The 18,186-nt window shown below is 49.6% G+C and overlaps 1 protein-coding gene across 1 annotated transcript in view; it reads left to right on the forward strand.

The window, feature by feature from the left end:
- Positions 1-11,196: 11,196 nt before the first annotated feature.
- The window catches only part of LOC311341101 (uncharacterized protein), a gene marked incomplete at both ends in the record, with an annotated part of 53,959 nt that continues 46,969 nt past the window's right edge, over positions 11,197-18,186 (forward strand). Inside the window, one exon of the mRNA XM_084466005.1 lies at positions 11,197-11,704. Within this exon, the coding sequence (XP_084322131.1) occupies positions 11,197-11,704 (508 nt within the window). The remainder of the gene's footprint in view (positions 11,705-18,186) is intronic.

Consider the following 18,186-nt stretch of genomic DNA (forward strand, 5'->3'; position numbering starts at 1 on the left):
CCAACAACAACTGCTGCAGCAACAACGGCAACTGCTGCACCAACGACAACAACTGCTGCACCAACAACAACAGTTGCCGCACCGACAATGACAACTGCTGTACCAACGACAACAATTGCTGCACCAACGACAACAATTGTTGAACCAACGACGACAACTGCTGAACCAACGACAACAACTGCTGGACCAACGAAAACAACTACTACACCAGCGACAACAACTGCTGCACCAACGACAACTGCTGCACCCACCACAACATCTGCAGGACCCACAACAATTGCTGCACCAACGACAACAACTGCTGCACCAACGACAACTGCTGCACCCACAACAACTACTGCAGGACCAACAACCACACCTGCTGCACCAATGACAACAACTGCTACACAAACAACAACTGATGCACCAACAATGACAACTTCAGGACCAACAACAACAACTGCTGGACCCAACACAATAACTGCAGGACTCACAACAAAAACTGCTGCTCCAACGACAACAACTGCTGCACCAACAACAACTACTGGACCCACCACAACATTTGCAGTAACCACAACAACTGCAGGACCAACAACCACAACTGCTGCACCAATGACAACGACTGATGCACCAAGTTCAACTGCTGCACCCACCACAACTATTGCAGGACCAACAAAAACAACTGCTGCACCAACAACGATAACTTCAGGACCAACAACAACTGCTGGACCCACCACAACATCTGCAGCACCCACAACAACTGCTGCACCAATGACAACAACTGCTGCACCAACGACAACTGCTGCACCAACAACAACAACTGCTGCACCCACCACAACTACTCCTGAACCAACAAACACAACTACTGCACTAATGACAACAACTGATGCACCAACGACAACAACTGCTGGACCAACAACGACAGCTGCTGCACCAACGACAACAACTGCTGCACCAACAACGACAGTTGCCGCACCGACAATGACAACTGCTGTACCAACGACAACAATTGCTGTACCAACGACAACAATTGCTGCACCAACGACAACAATTGCTGAACCAACGACGACAACTGCTGAACCAACGACAACAACTGCTGGACCAACGAAAACAACTACTACACCAGCGACAACAACTGCTGCACCAACGACAACTGCTGCAACCACCACAACATCTGCAGGACCCACAACAATTGCTGCACCAACGACAACAACTGCTGCACCAACGACAACTGCTGCACCCACCACAACTACTGCAGGACCAACAACCACACCTGCTGCACCAATGACAACAACTGCTACACAAACAACAACTGATGCACCAACAATGACAACTTCAGGACCAACAACAACAACTGCTGGACCCAACACAATAACTGCAGGACTCGCAACAAAAACTGCTGCACCAACAACGACAACTGCTGAACCAACGACAACAACTGCTGGACCAACGAAAACAACTACTACACCAGCGACAACAACTGCTGCACCAACGACAACTGCTGTAACCACCACAACATCTGCAGGACCCACAACAATTGCTGCACCAACGACAACAACTGCTGCACCAACGACAACTGCTGGACCCACCATAACATTTGCAGTAACCACAACAACTGCAGGACCAACAACAACAACTGCTGCTGCACCATCAACAACTGCTGCACCCACCACAACTACTCCTGAACCAACAACCACAACTACTGCACAAATGACAACAACTGATGCACCAACGACAACAACTGCTGGACCAACAACGACAGCTGCTGCACCAACGACAACAACTGCTGCACGAACAACGACAGTTGCCGCACCGACAATGACAACTGCTGTACCAACGACAACAATTGCTGCACCAACGACAACAATTGCTGAACCAACGACGACAACTGCTGAACCAACGACAACAACTGCTGGACCAACGAAAACAACTACTACACCAGCGACAACAACTGCTGCACCAACGACAACTGCTGCACCCACCACAACATCTGCAGGACCCACAACAATTGCTGCACCAACGACAACAACTGCTGCACCAACGACAACTGCTGCACCCACCACAACTACTGCAGGACCAATAACCACACCTGCTGCACCAATGACAACAACTGCTACACAAACAACAACTGATGCACCAACAATGACAACTTCAGGACCAACAACAACAACTGCTGGACCCAAAACAATAACTGCAGGACTCACAACAAAAACTGCTGCACCAACAATGACAACTGCTGAACCAACGACAACAACTGCTGGATCAACGAAAACAACTACTACACCAGCGACAACAACTGCTGCACCAACGACAACTGCTGTACCCACCACAACATCTGCAGGACCCACAAAAATTGCTGCAACAACGACAACAACTGCTGCACCAACGACAACTGCTGGACCCACCATAACATTTGCAGTAACCACAACAACTGCAGGACCAACAACCACAACTGCTGCACCAATGACAAAAACTGATGCACCAAGGTCAACTGCTCCACCCACCACAACTATTGCAGGACCAACAACCACAACTGCTGCACCAATGACAACAACTGATGCACCAACGACAACAACTGCTGAACCAACGACAACAACTGCTGGACCAACAAAAACAACTGCTTCACCAACGACAACAACTGCTGCACCAAAGTCAACAACTGCTGCGGCAACAACGACAATTGCAGAACCAACCACCACAACTCCTGGACACACAACAACTGCTGCACCAACGACAACAACTGCTGCACCACCAACAACAACAACTGCTGCACCAACGACGACAACTGGTCGACCAACGACAACAAATGCTGCACCAACGACAACGATTGCTACAGCAACAACAACAACTGCAGAACCGACCACCACAACTCCTGGACCCACCACAACATCTGCAGGACCCACAACAACTGCTGCACCAACAACAACAACTGCTGCACCAACAACGACAACTGCTGCACCAACAAAAACTGCTGCAGCAACAACGGCAACTGCTGCACCAACGACAACAACTGCTGCACCAACAACGACAGTTGCCGCACCGACAATGACAACTGCTGTTCCAACGACAACAATTGCTGCACCAACGACAACAATTGTTGAAACAACGACGACAACTGCTGAACCAACGACAACAACTGCTGGACCAACGACAACAACTACTATACCAGCGACAACAAGTGCTGCACCAACGACAACTGCTGCAACCACCACAACATCTGCAGGACCCACAACAATTGCTGCACCAACGACAACAACTGCTGCACCAACGACAACTGCTGCACCAATGACGACAACTGCTGAACCAACGACAACAACTGCTGCACCAACGACAACAACTGCTGCACCAACAACAACAATTGCTGCACCAACGAAAACAATTGCTGCACCAACGACAACAAATGCTGAACCAATAACAACAACTGCTGCACCAACGACAACAACTGCTGGACTCACTACAACAACTGCTGGACCAACGGAAACTGCTGCACCAACGACAACTGCTGCAACCACCACAACATCTGCAGGACCCACAACAATTGCTGCACCAACGACAACAACTGCTGCACCAACGACAACTGCTGCACCCACCACAACTACTGCAGGACCAACAACCACACCTGCTGCACCAATGACAACAACTGCTACACAAACAACAACTGATGCACCAACAATGACAACAACAACAACAACAACTGCTGGACCCAACACAATAACTGCAGGACTCACAACAAAAACTGCTGCACCAACAACGACAACTGCTGAACCAACGACAACAACTGCTGGATCAACGAAAACAACTACTACACCAGCGACAACAACTGCTGCACCAACGACAACTGCTGGACCCACCATAACATTTGCAGTAACCACAACAACTGCAGGACCAACAACCACAACTGCTGCACCAATGACAAAAACTGATGCACCAAGGTCAACTGCTCCACCCACCACAACTATTGCAGGACCAACAACCACAACTGCTGCACCAATGACAACAACTGATGCACCAACGACAACAACTGCTGAACCAACGACAACAACTGCTGGACCAACAAAAACAACTGCTTCACCAACAACAACAACTGATGCACCAAGGACAACAACTGCTGCACCAAAGTCAACAACTGCTGCGGCAACAACGACAATTGCAGAACCAACCACCACAACTCCTGGACCCACCACAACATCTGCAGGACACACAACAACTGCTGCACCAACGACAACAACTGCTGCACCAACAACGACAGTTGCCGCACCGACAATGACAACTGCTGTTCCAACGACAACAATTGCTGGACCAACGACAACAACTACTACACCAGCGACAACAAGTGCTGCACCAACGACAACTGCTGCAACCACCACAACATCTGCAGGACCCACAACAATTGCTGCACCAACGACAACAACTGCTGCACCAACGACAACTGCTGCACCAACGACGACAACTGCTGAACCAACGACAACAACTGCTGGACCAACGACAACAACTACTACACCAGCGACAACAAGTGCTGCACCAACGACAACTGCTGCAACCACCACAACATCTGCAGGACCCACAACAATTGCTGCACCAACGACAACAACTGCTGCACCAACGACAACTGCTGCACCAATGACGACAACTGCTGAACCAACGACAACAACTGCTGCACCAACGACAACAACTGCTGCACCAACAACAACAATTGCTGCACCAACGAAAACAATTGCTGCACCAACGACAACAAATGCTGAACCAATAACAACAACTGCTGCACCAACGACAACAACTGCTGCAGCAACAACAACTTCCGGACCAACGACAACAACTGCTGCACCAACGACAACAACTGCTGGACTCACTACAACAACTGCTGGACCAACGGAAACTGCTGTACCCACCACAATTGCTGCACTAATGACAACAACTGCTACACAAACAACAACAGCTGCACCAAAAACGACAGCTTCAGGACCAACAACGACAATTGCTGGACCCACCACAATAACTGCAGGACCCACAACAACAACTGCTGCACTAACGACAACAACTGCTACACCAACAACGACAACTGCTACACCAACTATAACAAATGTTGCACCAACGACAACAACTGCTGCAGCAACAACGACAACTGCAGAACCGACCACCACAACTCCTGGACCCACCACATCTGCAGGACCCACAGCAACTGCTGCACCAACGACAACAACTGCTGCACCAACGACAACTGCTGCACCAATGACGACAACTGCTGAACCAACGACAACAGCTGCTGCACCAATGACAACAACTGCTGCACCAACAACATCAACTGCTGAAGCAACAACGACAACTGCAGGACCAACAACCACAACTGCTGCACCAACGACAACAACTGCTAAACCAACAACAATTGCTAAATCAACAACAACAACTGTTGGACCAAAGAGAACAAATGCTGCAGCAAGAACAACTGCAGGACGAACTACAACTGCTGCACCCACTACAACTACTGAAGGACCAACAACCACAACTGTTTTACCAACGACAACAAATGTTGCACCAACGACAACAATTGCTGCACCAACGACAAAAACTGCTGCAGCAACGACAAATGCAGGACCAACAACCACAACTGCTGGATCCACCACAATATCTGCAGGGCTCACAACAACTGCTTCACCAACGACAACAACTGCTGCACCAACAACGACAACTGCTGCACCAACAACAACTGCTGCAGGAACAACGGCAACTGCTGCACCAACGACAACAACTGCTGCACCAACAACGACAGTTGCCGCACCGACAATGAGAACTGCTGTTCCAACGACAACAATTGCTGTACCAACGACAACAATTGTTGAAACAATGACGACAACTGCTGAACCAACGACAACAACTGCTGGACCAACGACAACAACTACTACACCAGCGACAACAAGTGCTGCACCAACGACAACTGCTGCAACCACCACAACATCTGCAGGACCCACAACAATTGCTGCACCAATGACAACAACTGCTGCACCAACGACAACTGCTGCACCCACCACAACTACTGCAGGACCAACAACCACACCTGCTGCACCAATGACAACAACTGCTACACAAACAACAACTGATGCACCAACGAAAACAACTGCTGCACCAACGAAAACAACTGCTGCACCAACAACAACAACTGCTGCAGTAACAACGACAACTGCAGGACCAACAACCACACCTGCTGCACCAATGACAACAATTGCTACACAAACAACAACTGATGCACCAACGAAAACAACTGCTGCACCAACAACAACAACTGCTGCAGTAACAACGACAACTGCAGGTCCAACCATCACAACTGCTGGATCCACCACAACATCTGCAGGGCCCACAACTACTGCTGCACCAACGACAACAACTGCTGTACCAACGACAACTGCTGGACCAACGAAAACAACTGCTGCACCAACGACAACAACTGCTGCACCAACAACGATAGTTGCCGCACCGACAAAGACAACTGCTGTACCAACGACAACAATTGCTGCACCAACGACAACAATTGCTGAACCAACGACGACAACTGCTGAACCAACGAAAACAACTACTACACCAGCGACAACAACTGCTGCACCAACGACAACTGCTGCACCCACCACAACATCTGCAGGACCCACAACAATTGCTGCACCAACGACAACAACTGCTGCACCAACGACAACTGCTGCACCCACCACAACTACTGCAGGACCAACAACCACACCTGCTGCACCGATGACAACAACTGCTACACAAACAACAACTGATGCACCAACAATGACAACTGCTGCACCAACGAAAACAACTGCTGCACCAACAACAACAACTGCTGCAGTAACAACGACAACTGCAGGACCAACAACCACACCTGCTGCACCAATGACAACAATTGCTACACAAACAACAACTGATGCACCAACGAAAACAACTGCTGCACCAACAACAACAACTGCTGCAGTAACAACGACAACTGCAGGTCCAACCATCACAACTGCTGGATCCACCACAACATCTGCAGGGCCCACAACTACTGCTGCACCAACGACAACAACTGCTGTACCAACGACAACTGCTGGACCAACGAAAACAACTGCTGCACCAACGACAACAACTGCTGCACCAACAACGATAGTTGCCGCACCGACAAAGACAACTGCTGTACCAACGACAACAATTGCTGCACCAACGACAACAATTGCTGAACCAACGACGACAACTGCTGAACCAACGAAAACAACTACTACACCAGCGACAACAACTGCTGCACCAACGACAACTGCTGCACCCACCACAACATCTGCAGGACCCACAACAATTGCTGCACCAACGACAACAACTGCTGCACCAACGACAACTGCTGCACCCACCACAACTACTGCAGGACCAACAACCACACCTGCTGCACCGATGACAACAACTGCTACACAAACAACAACTGATGCACCAACAATGACAACTTCAGGACCAACAACAACAACTGCTGGACCCAACACAATAACTGCAGCACTCACAACAAAAACTGCTGCACCAACAACGACAACTGCTGAACCAACGACAACAACTGCAGGACCAACGAAAACAACTACTACACCAGCGACAACAACTGCTGCACCAACAACAACTGCTGTACCCACCACAACATCTGCAGGACCCACAACAGTTGCTGCACCAACGACAACAACTGCTGAACCAACGACAACAACTGCTGGACCAACAAAAACAACTGCTGCACCAACGACAACAACTGATGCACCAAGGACAACAACTGCTGCACCAAAGTCAAAAACTGCTGCAGCAACAACGACAACTGCAGAACCAACCACCACAACTCCTGGACCCACCACAACATCTGCAGGACCCACAACAACTGCTGCACCAACGACAACAACTGCTGGACTCACTACAACAACTGTTGGACCAACGAAAACAACTGCTGCACCAACGACAACAACTGCTGCACCAACGACAACAGCTGTACCCACCACAATTGATGCACTAATGACAACAACTGCTACACGAACAACAACAGCTGCACCAAAAACGACAGCTTCAGGACCAACAACGACAATTGCTGGACCCACCACAATAACTGCAGGACCCACAACAACAACTGCTGCACTAACGACAACAACTGCTACACCAACGACAACAACTGCTGCACCAACGAAAACAACTGCTGCACCAACGACAACAACTGCTGCAGTAACAACGACAACTGCAGGTCCAACCATCACAACTGCTGGATCCACCACAACATCTGCAGGGCCCACAACTACTGCTGCACCAACGACAACAACTGCTGTACCAACGACAACTGCTGGACCAACGAAAACAACTGCTGCACCAACAACGACAGTTGCCGCACCGACAATGACAACTGCTGTACCAACGACAACAATTGCTGCACCAACGACAACAAATGCTGAACCAACGACGACAACTGCTGAACCAACGACAACAACTGCTGGACCAACGAAAACAACTACTACACCAGCGACAGCAACTGCTGCATCAACGACAACTGCTGCACCCACCACAACTACTGCAGGACCAACAACCACACCTGCTGCACCGATGACAACAACTGCTACACAAACAACAACTGATGCACCAACAATGACAACTTCAGGACCAACAACAACAACTGCTGGACCCAACACAATAACTGCAGGACTCACAACAAAAACTGCTGCACCAACAACGACAACTGCTGAACCAACGACAACAACTGCTGGACCAACGAAAACAACTACTACACCAGCGACAACAACTGCTGCACCAACAACAACTGCTGTACCCACCACAACATCTGCAGGACCCACAACAATTGCTGCACCAACGACAACAACTGCTGCACCAACGACAACTGCTGGACCCACCATAACATTTGCAGTAACCACAACAACTGTAGGACCAACAACCACAACTGCTGCACCAACGACAACAACTGCTGAACCAACGACAACAACTGCTGGACCAAGAAAAACAACTGCTGCACCAACGACAACAACTGATGCACCAAGGACAACAACTGCTGCACCAAAGTCAACAACTGCTGCAGCAACAACGACAACTGCAGAACCAACCATCACAACTCCTGGACCCACCACAACATCTGCAGGACCCACAACAACTGCTGCACCAACGACAACAACTGCTGCACCAACGACAACTGTTGCACCAATGACGACAACTGCTGAACCAACGACAACAACTGCTGGACTCACTACAACAACTGCTGGACCAACGAAAACAACTGCTGCACCAACGACAACAACTGATGCACCAACGACAACAGCTGCTGCACCAACGACAACTGCTGTACCCACCACAATTGCTGCACTAATGACAACAACTGCTACACGAACAACAACAGCTGCACCAAAAACGACAGCTTCAGGACCAACAACGACAATTGCTGGACCCACCACAATAACTGCAGGACCCACAACAACAACTGCTGCACTAACGACAACAACTGCTACACCAACGACAACAACTGCTGCACCAACGAAAACAACTGCTGCACCAACGACAACAACTGCTGCAGTAACAACGACAACTGCAGGTCCAACCATCACAACTGCTGGATCCACCACAACATCTGCAGGGCCCACAACTACTGCTGCACCAACGACAACAAATGCTGTACCAACGACAACTGCTGGATCAACGAAAACAACTGCTGCACCAACGTCAACAACTGCTGCACCAACAACGACAATTGCCGCACCGACAATGACAACTGCTGTACCAACGACAACAATTGCTGCACCAACGACAACAATTGCTGAACCAACGACGACAACTGCTGAACCAACGACAACAACTGCTGGACCAACGAAAACAACTACTACACCAGCGACAACAACTGCTGCACCAACGACAACTGCTGCACCCACCACAACATCTGCAGGACCCACAACAATTGCTGCACCAACGACAACAACTGCTGCACCAACGACAACTGCTGCACCCACCACAACTACTGCAGGACCAACAACCACACCTGCTGCACCGATGACAACAACTGCTACACAAAGAACAACTGATGCACCAACAATGACAACTTCAGGACCAACAACAACAACTGCTGGACCCAACACAATAACTGCAGGACTCACAACAAAAACTGCTGCACCAACAACGACAACTTCTGAACCAACGACAACAACTGCAGGACCAACGAAAACAACTACTACACCAGCGACAACAACTGCTGCACCAACAACAACTGCTGTACCCACCACAACATCTGCAGGACCCACAACAATTGCTGCACCAACGACAACAACTGCTGCACCAACGACAACTGCTGGACCCACCATAACATTTGCAGTAACCACAACAACTGCAGGACCAACAACCACAACTGCTGCACCAACGACAACAACTGCTGAACCAACGACAACAACTGCTGGACCAAGAAAAACAACTGCTGCACCAACGACAACAACTGATGCACCAAGGACAACAACTGCTGCACCAAAGTCAACAACTGCTGAACCAACGACAACAATTGCTGCACCAACGACAACAATTGCTGAACCAACGACGACAACTGCTGAACCAACGACAACAACTGCTGGACCAATGAAAACAACTACTACACCAGCGACAACAACTGCTGCAAAAACTACAACTGCTGCACCCACCACAACATCTGCAGGACCCACAACAATTGCTGCACCAACGACAACAACTGCTGCACCAACGACAACTGCTGCACCCACCACAACTACTGCAGGACCAACAACCACACCTGCTGCATCGATGACATCAACTGCTACACAAACAACAACTGATGCACCAACAATGACAACTTCAGGACCAACAACAACAACTGCTGGACCCAACACAATAACTGCAGGACTCACAACAAAAACTGCTGCACCAACAACGACAACTGCTGAACCAACGACAACAACTGCTGGACCAACGAAAACAACTGCTACACCAGCGACAACAACTGATGCACCAACAACAACTGCTGTACCCACCACAACATCTGCAGGACCCACAACAATTGCTGCACCAACGACAACAACTGCTGCACCAACGACAACTGCTGGACCCACCATAACATTTGCAGTAACCACAACAACTGCAGGACCAACAACCACAACTGCTGCACCAATGACAAAAACTGATGCACCAAGGTCAACTGCTGCACCCACCACAACTATTGCAGGACCAACAACCACAACTGCTACACCAATGACAACAACTAATGCACCAACGACAACAACTGCTGAACCAACGACAACAACTGCTGGACCAACAAAAACAACTGCTGCACCAACGACAACAACTGATGCACCAAGGACAACAACTGCTGCACCAGAGTCAACAACTGCTGCAGCAACAACGACAACTGCTGAACCAACCACCACAACTGCTGCACCAACGACAACAACTGCTGCACCAACGACAACTGTTGCACCAACGACGACAACTGCTGAACCAACGACAAAAACTGCTGCACCAACAACGACAACTGCTGCACCAACAACAACAACTGCTGCACCAACAACGACAACTGCTGCTCCAACAACAACTGCTGCAGCAACAACAGCAACTGCTGCACCAACGACAACAACTGCTGCACCAACAACGACAGTTGCCGCACCGACAATGACAATTGCTGTGCCAACGACAACATTTGCTGCACCAACGACAACAATTGCTGAACCAACGACGACAACTGCTGAACCAACGACAACAACTGCTGGACCAACGAAAACAACTACTACACCAGCGACAACAACTGCTGCACCAACGACAACTGCTGCACCCACCACAACATCTGCAGGACCCACAACAATTGCTGCACCAACGACAACAACTGCTGCACCGACGACAACTGCTGCACCCACAACAACTACTGCAGGACCAACAACCACACCTGCTGCACCAATGACAACAACTGCTACACAAACAACAACTGATGCACCAACAATGACAACTTCAGGACCAACAACAACAACTGCAGGACCCAACACAATAACTGCAGGACTCACAACAAAAACTGCTGCACCAACGACGACAACTGCTGAACCAACGACAACAACTGCTGCACCAACGACAACTGTTGCACCAACGACGACAACTGCTGAACCAACGACAACAACTGCTGGACTCACTACAACAACTGCTGGACCAACGAAAACAACTGCTGCACCAACGACAACAACTGCTGCACCAACGACAACAGCTGCTGCACCAACGACAACTGCTGTAGCCACCACAATTGCTGCACTAATGACAACAACTGCTACACGAACAACAACAGCTGCACCAAAAACGACAGCTTCAGGACCAACAACAACAATTGCTGGACCCATCACAATAACTGCAGGACCCACAACAACAACTGCTGCACTAACGACAACAACTGCTACACCAACGACAACAACTGCTGCACCAACGAAAACAACTGTTGCACCAATGACAACAACTGCTGCAGCAACGACAACTGCAGGTCCAACCATCACAACTGCTGGATCCACCACAACATCTGCAGGGCCCACAACTACTGCTGCACCAACGACAACAACTGCTGTACCAACGACAACTGCTGGACCAACGAAAACAACTACTGCACCAACGACAACAACTGCTGCACCAACAACGACAGTTGCCGCACCGACAATGACAACTGCTGTACCAACGACAACAATTGCTGCACCAACGACAACAATTGCTGAACCAACGACGACAACTGCTGAACCAACGACAACAACTGCTGGACCAACGAAAACAACTACTACACCAGCGACAACAACTGCTGCACCAACGACAACTCCTGGACCCACCACAACATCTGCAGGACTCACAACAACTGCTGCACCAACGACAACAACCGCTGCACCAACGACAAATGCTGCACCCACCACAACATCTGCAGGACCCACAACAATTGCTGCGCCAATGACAACAACTGCTGCACCAACGACAACTGCTGCACCCACAACAACTACTGCAGGACCAACAACCACACCTGCAGGACCAACAACCACAACTGCTGCACCAATGACAACAACTGATGCACCAACGTCAACAACTGCTGAACCAACGACAACAACTGCTGGACCAACAAAAACAACTGCTGCACCAACGACAACAACTGATGCACCAAGGACAACAACTGCTGCACCAAAGTCAACAACTGCTGCAGCAACAACGACAACTGCAGAACCAACCACCACAACTCCTGGACCCACCACAACATCTGCAGGACCCACAACAACTGCTGCACCAACGACAACAACTGCTGCAGCAACGACAACTGTTGCACCAACGACGACAACTGCTGAACCAACGACAACAACTGCTGGACTCACTACAACAACTGCTGGACCAACGAAAACAACTGCTGCACCAACGAAAACAACTGCTGCACCAATGACAACAACTGCTGCAGCAACAACGACAACTGCAGGTCCAACCATCACAACTGCTGGATCCACCACAACATCTGCAGGGCCCACAACTACTGCTGCACCAACGACAACAACTGCTGTACCAACGACAACTGCTGGACCAACGAAAACAACTGCTGCACCAACGACAACAACTGCTGCACCAACAACGACAGTTGCCGCACCGACAATGACAACTGCTGTACCAACGACAACAATTGCTGCACCAACGACAACAATTGCTGAACCAACGACGACAACTGCTGAACCAACGACAACAACTGCTGGACCAACGAAAACAACTACTACACCAGCGACAACAACTGCTGCACCAAGGACAACTCCTGGACCCACCACAACATCTGCAGGACCCACAACAACTGCTGCACCAACGACAACAACTGCTGCACCAACGACAACTGTTGCACCAATGACGACAACTGCTGAACCAACGACAACAACTGCTGGACTCACTACAACAACTGCTGGACCAACGAAAACAACTGCTGCACCAACGACAACAACTGATGCACCAACGACAACAGCTGCTGCACCAACGACAACTGCTGTACCCACCACAATTGCTGCACTAATGACAACAACTGCTACACGAACAACAACAGCTGCACCAAAAACGACAGCTTCAGGACCAACAACGACAATTGCTGGACCCACCACAATAACTGCAGGACCCACAACAACAACTGCTGCACTAACGACAACAACTGCTACACCAACGACAACAACTGCTGCACCAACGAAAACAACTGCTGCACCAACGACAACAACTGCTGCAGTAACAACGACAACTGCAGGTCCAACCATCACAACTGCTGGATCCACCACAACATCTGCAGGGCCCACAACTACTGCTGCACCAACGACAACAAATGCTGTACCAACGACAACTGCTGGATCAACGAAAACAACTGCTGCACCAACGTCAACAACTGCTGCACCAACAACGACAATTGCCGCACCGACAATGACAACTGCTGTACCAACGACAACAATTGCTGCACCAACGACAACAATTGCTGAACCAACGACGACAACTGCTGAACCAACGACAACAACTGCTGGACCAACGAAAACAACTACTACACCAGCCACAACAACTGCTGCACCAACGACAACTGCTGCACCCACCACAACATCTGCAGGACCCACAACAATTGCTGCACCAACGACAACAACTGCTGCACCAACGACAACTGCTGCACCCACCACAACTACTGCAGGACCAACAACCACACCTGCTGCACCGATGACAACAACTGCTACACAAACAACAACTGATGCACCAACAATGACAACTTCAGGACCAACAACAACAACTGCTGGACCCAACACAATAACTGCAGGACTCACAACAAAAACTGCTGCACCAACAACGACAACTTCTGAACCAACGACAACAACTGCAGGACCAACGAAAACAACTACTACACCAGCGACAACAACTGCTGCACCAACAACAACTGCTGTACCCACCACAACATCTGCAGGACCCACAACAATTGCTGCACCAACGACAACAACTGCTGCACCAACGACAACTGCTGGACCCACCATAACATTTGCAGTAACCACAACAACTGCAGGACCAACAACCACAACTGCTGCACCAACGACAACAACTGCTGAACCAACGACAACAACTGCTGGACCAAGAAAAACAACTGCTGCACCAACGACAACAACTGATGCACCAAGGACAACAACTGCTGCACCAAAGTCAACAACTGCTGAACCAACGACAACAATTGCTGCACCAACGACAACAATTGCTGAACCAACGACGACAACTGCTGAACCAACGACAACAACTGCTGGACCAATGAAAACAACTACTACACCAGCGACAACAACTGCTGCAAAAACTACAACTGCTGCACCCACCACAACATCTGCAGGACCCACAACAATTGCTGCACCAACGACAACAACTGCTGCACCAACGACAACTGCTGCACCCACCACAACTACTGCAGGACCAACAACCACACCTGCTGCATCGATGACATCAACTGCTACACAAACAACAACTGATGCACCAACAATGACAACTTCAGGACCAACAACAACAACTGCTGGACCCAACACAATAACTGCAGGACTCACAACAAAAACTGCTGCACCAACAACGACAACTGCTGAACCAACGACAACAACTGCTGGACCAACGAAAACAACTGCTACACCAGCGACAACAACTGATGCACCAACAACAACTGCTGTACCCACCACAACATCTGCAGGACCCACAACAATTGCTGCACCAACGACAACAACTGCTGCACCAACGACAACTGCTGGACCCACCATAACATTTGCAGTAACCACAACAACTGCAGGACCAACAACCACAACTGCTGCACCAATGACAAAAACTGATGCACCAAGGTCAACTGCTGCACCCACCACAACTATTGCAGGACCAACAACCACAACTGCTACACCAATGACAACAACTAATGCACCAACGACAACAACTGCTGAACCAACGACAACAACTGCTGGACCAACAAAAACAACTGCTGCACCAACGACAACAACTGATGCACCAAGGACAACAACTGCTGCACCAGAGTCAACAACTGCTGCAGCAACAACGACAACTGCTGAACCAACCACCACAACTGCTGCACCAACGACAACAACTGCTGCACCAACGACAACTGTTGCACCAACGACGACAACTGCTGAACCAACGACAAAAACTGCTGCACCAACAACGACAACTGCTGCACCAACAACAACAACTGCTGCACCAACAACGACAACTGCTGATCCAACAACAACTGCTGCAGCAACAACAGCAACTGCTGCACCAACGACAACAACTGCTGCACCAACAACGACAGTTGCCGCACCGACAATGACAATTGCTGTGCCAACGACAACATTTGCTGCACCAACGACAACAATTGCTGAACCAACGACGACAACTGCTGAACCAACGACAACAACTGCTGGACCAACGAAAACAACTACTACACCAGCGACAACAACTGCTGCACCAACGACAACTGCTGCACCCACCACAACATCTGCAGGACCCACAACAATTGCTGCACCAACGACAACAACTGCTGCACCGACGACAACTGCTGCACCCACAACAACTACTGCAGGACCAACAACCACACCTGCTGCACCAATGACAACAACTGCTACACAAACAACAACTGATGCACCAACAATGACAACTTCAGGACCAACAACAACAACTGCAGGACCCAACACAATAACTGCAGGACTCACAACAAAAACTGCTGCACCAACGACGACAACTGCTGAACCAACGACAACAACTGCTGCACCAACGACAACTGTTGCACCAACGACGACAACTGCTGAACCAACGACAACAACTGCTGGACTCACTACAACAACTGCTGGACCAACGAAAACAACTGCTGCACCAACGACAACAACTGCTGCACCAACGACAACAGCTGCTGCACCAACGACAACTGCTGTAGCCACCACAATTGCTGCACTAATGACAACAACTGCTACACGAACAACAACAGCTGCACCAAAAACGACAGCTTCAGGACCAACAACAACAATTGCTGGACCCACCACAATAACTGCAGGACCCACAACAACAACTGCTGCACTAACGACAACAACTGCTACACCAACGACAACAACTGCTGCACCAACGAAAACAACTGCTGCACCAACGACAACAATTGCTGCACCAACGACAACAATTGCTGAACCAACGACGACAACTGCTGAACCAACGACAACAACTGCTGGACCAACGAAAACAACTACTACACCAGCCACAACAACTGCTGCACCAACGACAACTGCTGCACCCACCACAACATCTGCAGGACCCACAACAATTGCTGCACCAACGACAACAACTGCTGCACCAACGACAACTGCTGCACCCACCACAACTACTGCAGGACCAACAACCACACCTGCTGCACCGATGACAACAACTGCTACACAAACAACAACTGATGCACCAACAATGACAACTTCAGGACCAACAACAACAACTGCTGGACCCAACACAATAACTGCAGGACTCACAACAAAAACTGCTGCACCAACAACGACAACTTCTGAACCAACGACAACAACTGCAGGACCAACGAAAACAACTACTACACCAGCGACAACAACTGCTGCACCAACAACAACTGCTGTACCCACCACAACATCTGCAGGACCCACAACAATTGCTGCACCAACGACAACAACTGCTGCACCAACGACAACTGCTGGACCCACCATAACATTTGCAGTAACCACAACAACTGCAGGACCAACAACCACAACTGCTGCACCAACGACAACAACTGCTGAACCAACGACAACAACTGCTGGACCAAGAAAAACAACTGCTGCACCAACGACAACAACTGATGCACCAAGGACAACAACTGCTGCACCAAAGTCAACAACTGCTGAACCAACGACAACAATTGCTGCACCAACGACAACAATTGCTGAACCAACGACGACAACTGCTGAACCAACGACAACAACTGCTGGACCAATGAAAACAACTACTACACCAGCGACAACAACTGCTGCAAAAACTACAACTGCTGCACCCACCACAACATCTGCAGGACCCACAACAATTGCTGCACCAACGACAACAACTGCTGCACCAACGACAACTGCTGCACCCACCACAACTACTGCAGGACCAACAACCACACCTGCTGCATCGATGACATCAACTGCTACACAAACAACAACTGATGCACCAACAATGACAACTTCAGGACCAACAACAACAACTGCT

The sequence above is a fragment of the Micromesistius poutassou genome (assembly GCF_964030765.1).
Source record: "Micromesistius poutassou genome assembly, chromosome: 3".
In the NCBI taxonomy this organism is placed as follows: Eukaryota; Metazoa; Chordata; class Actinopteri; order Gadiformes; family Gadidae; genus Micromesistius; species Micromesistius poutassou.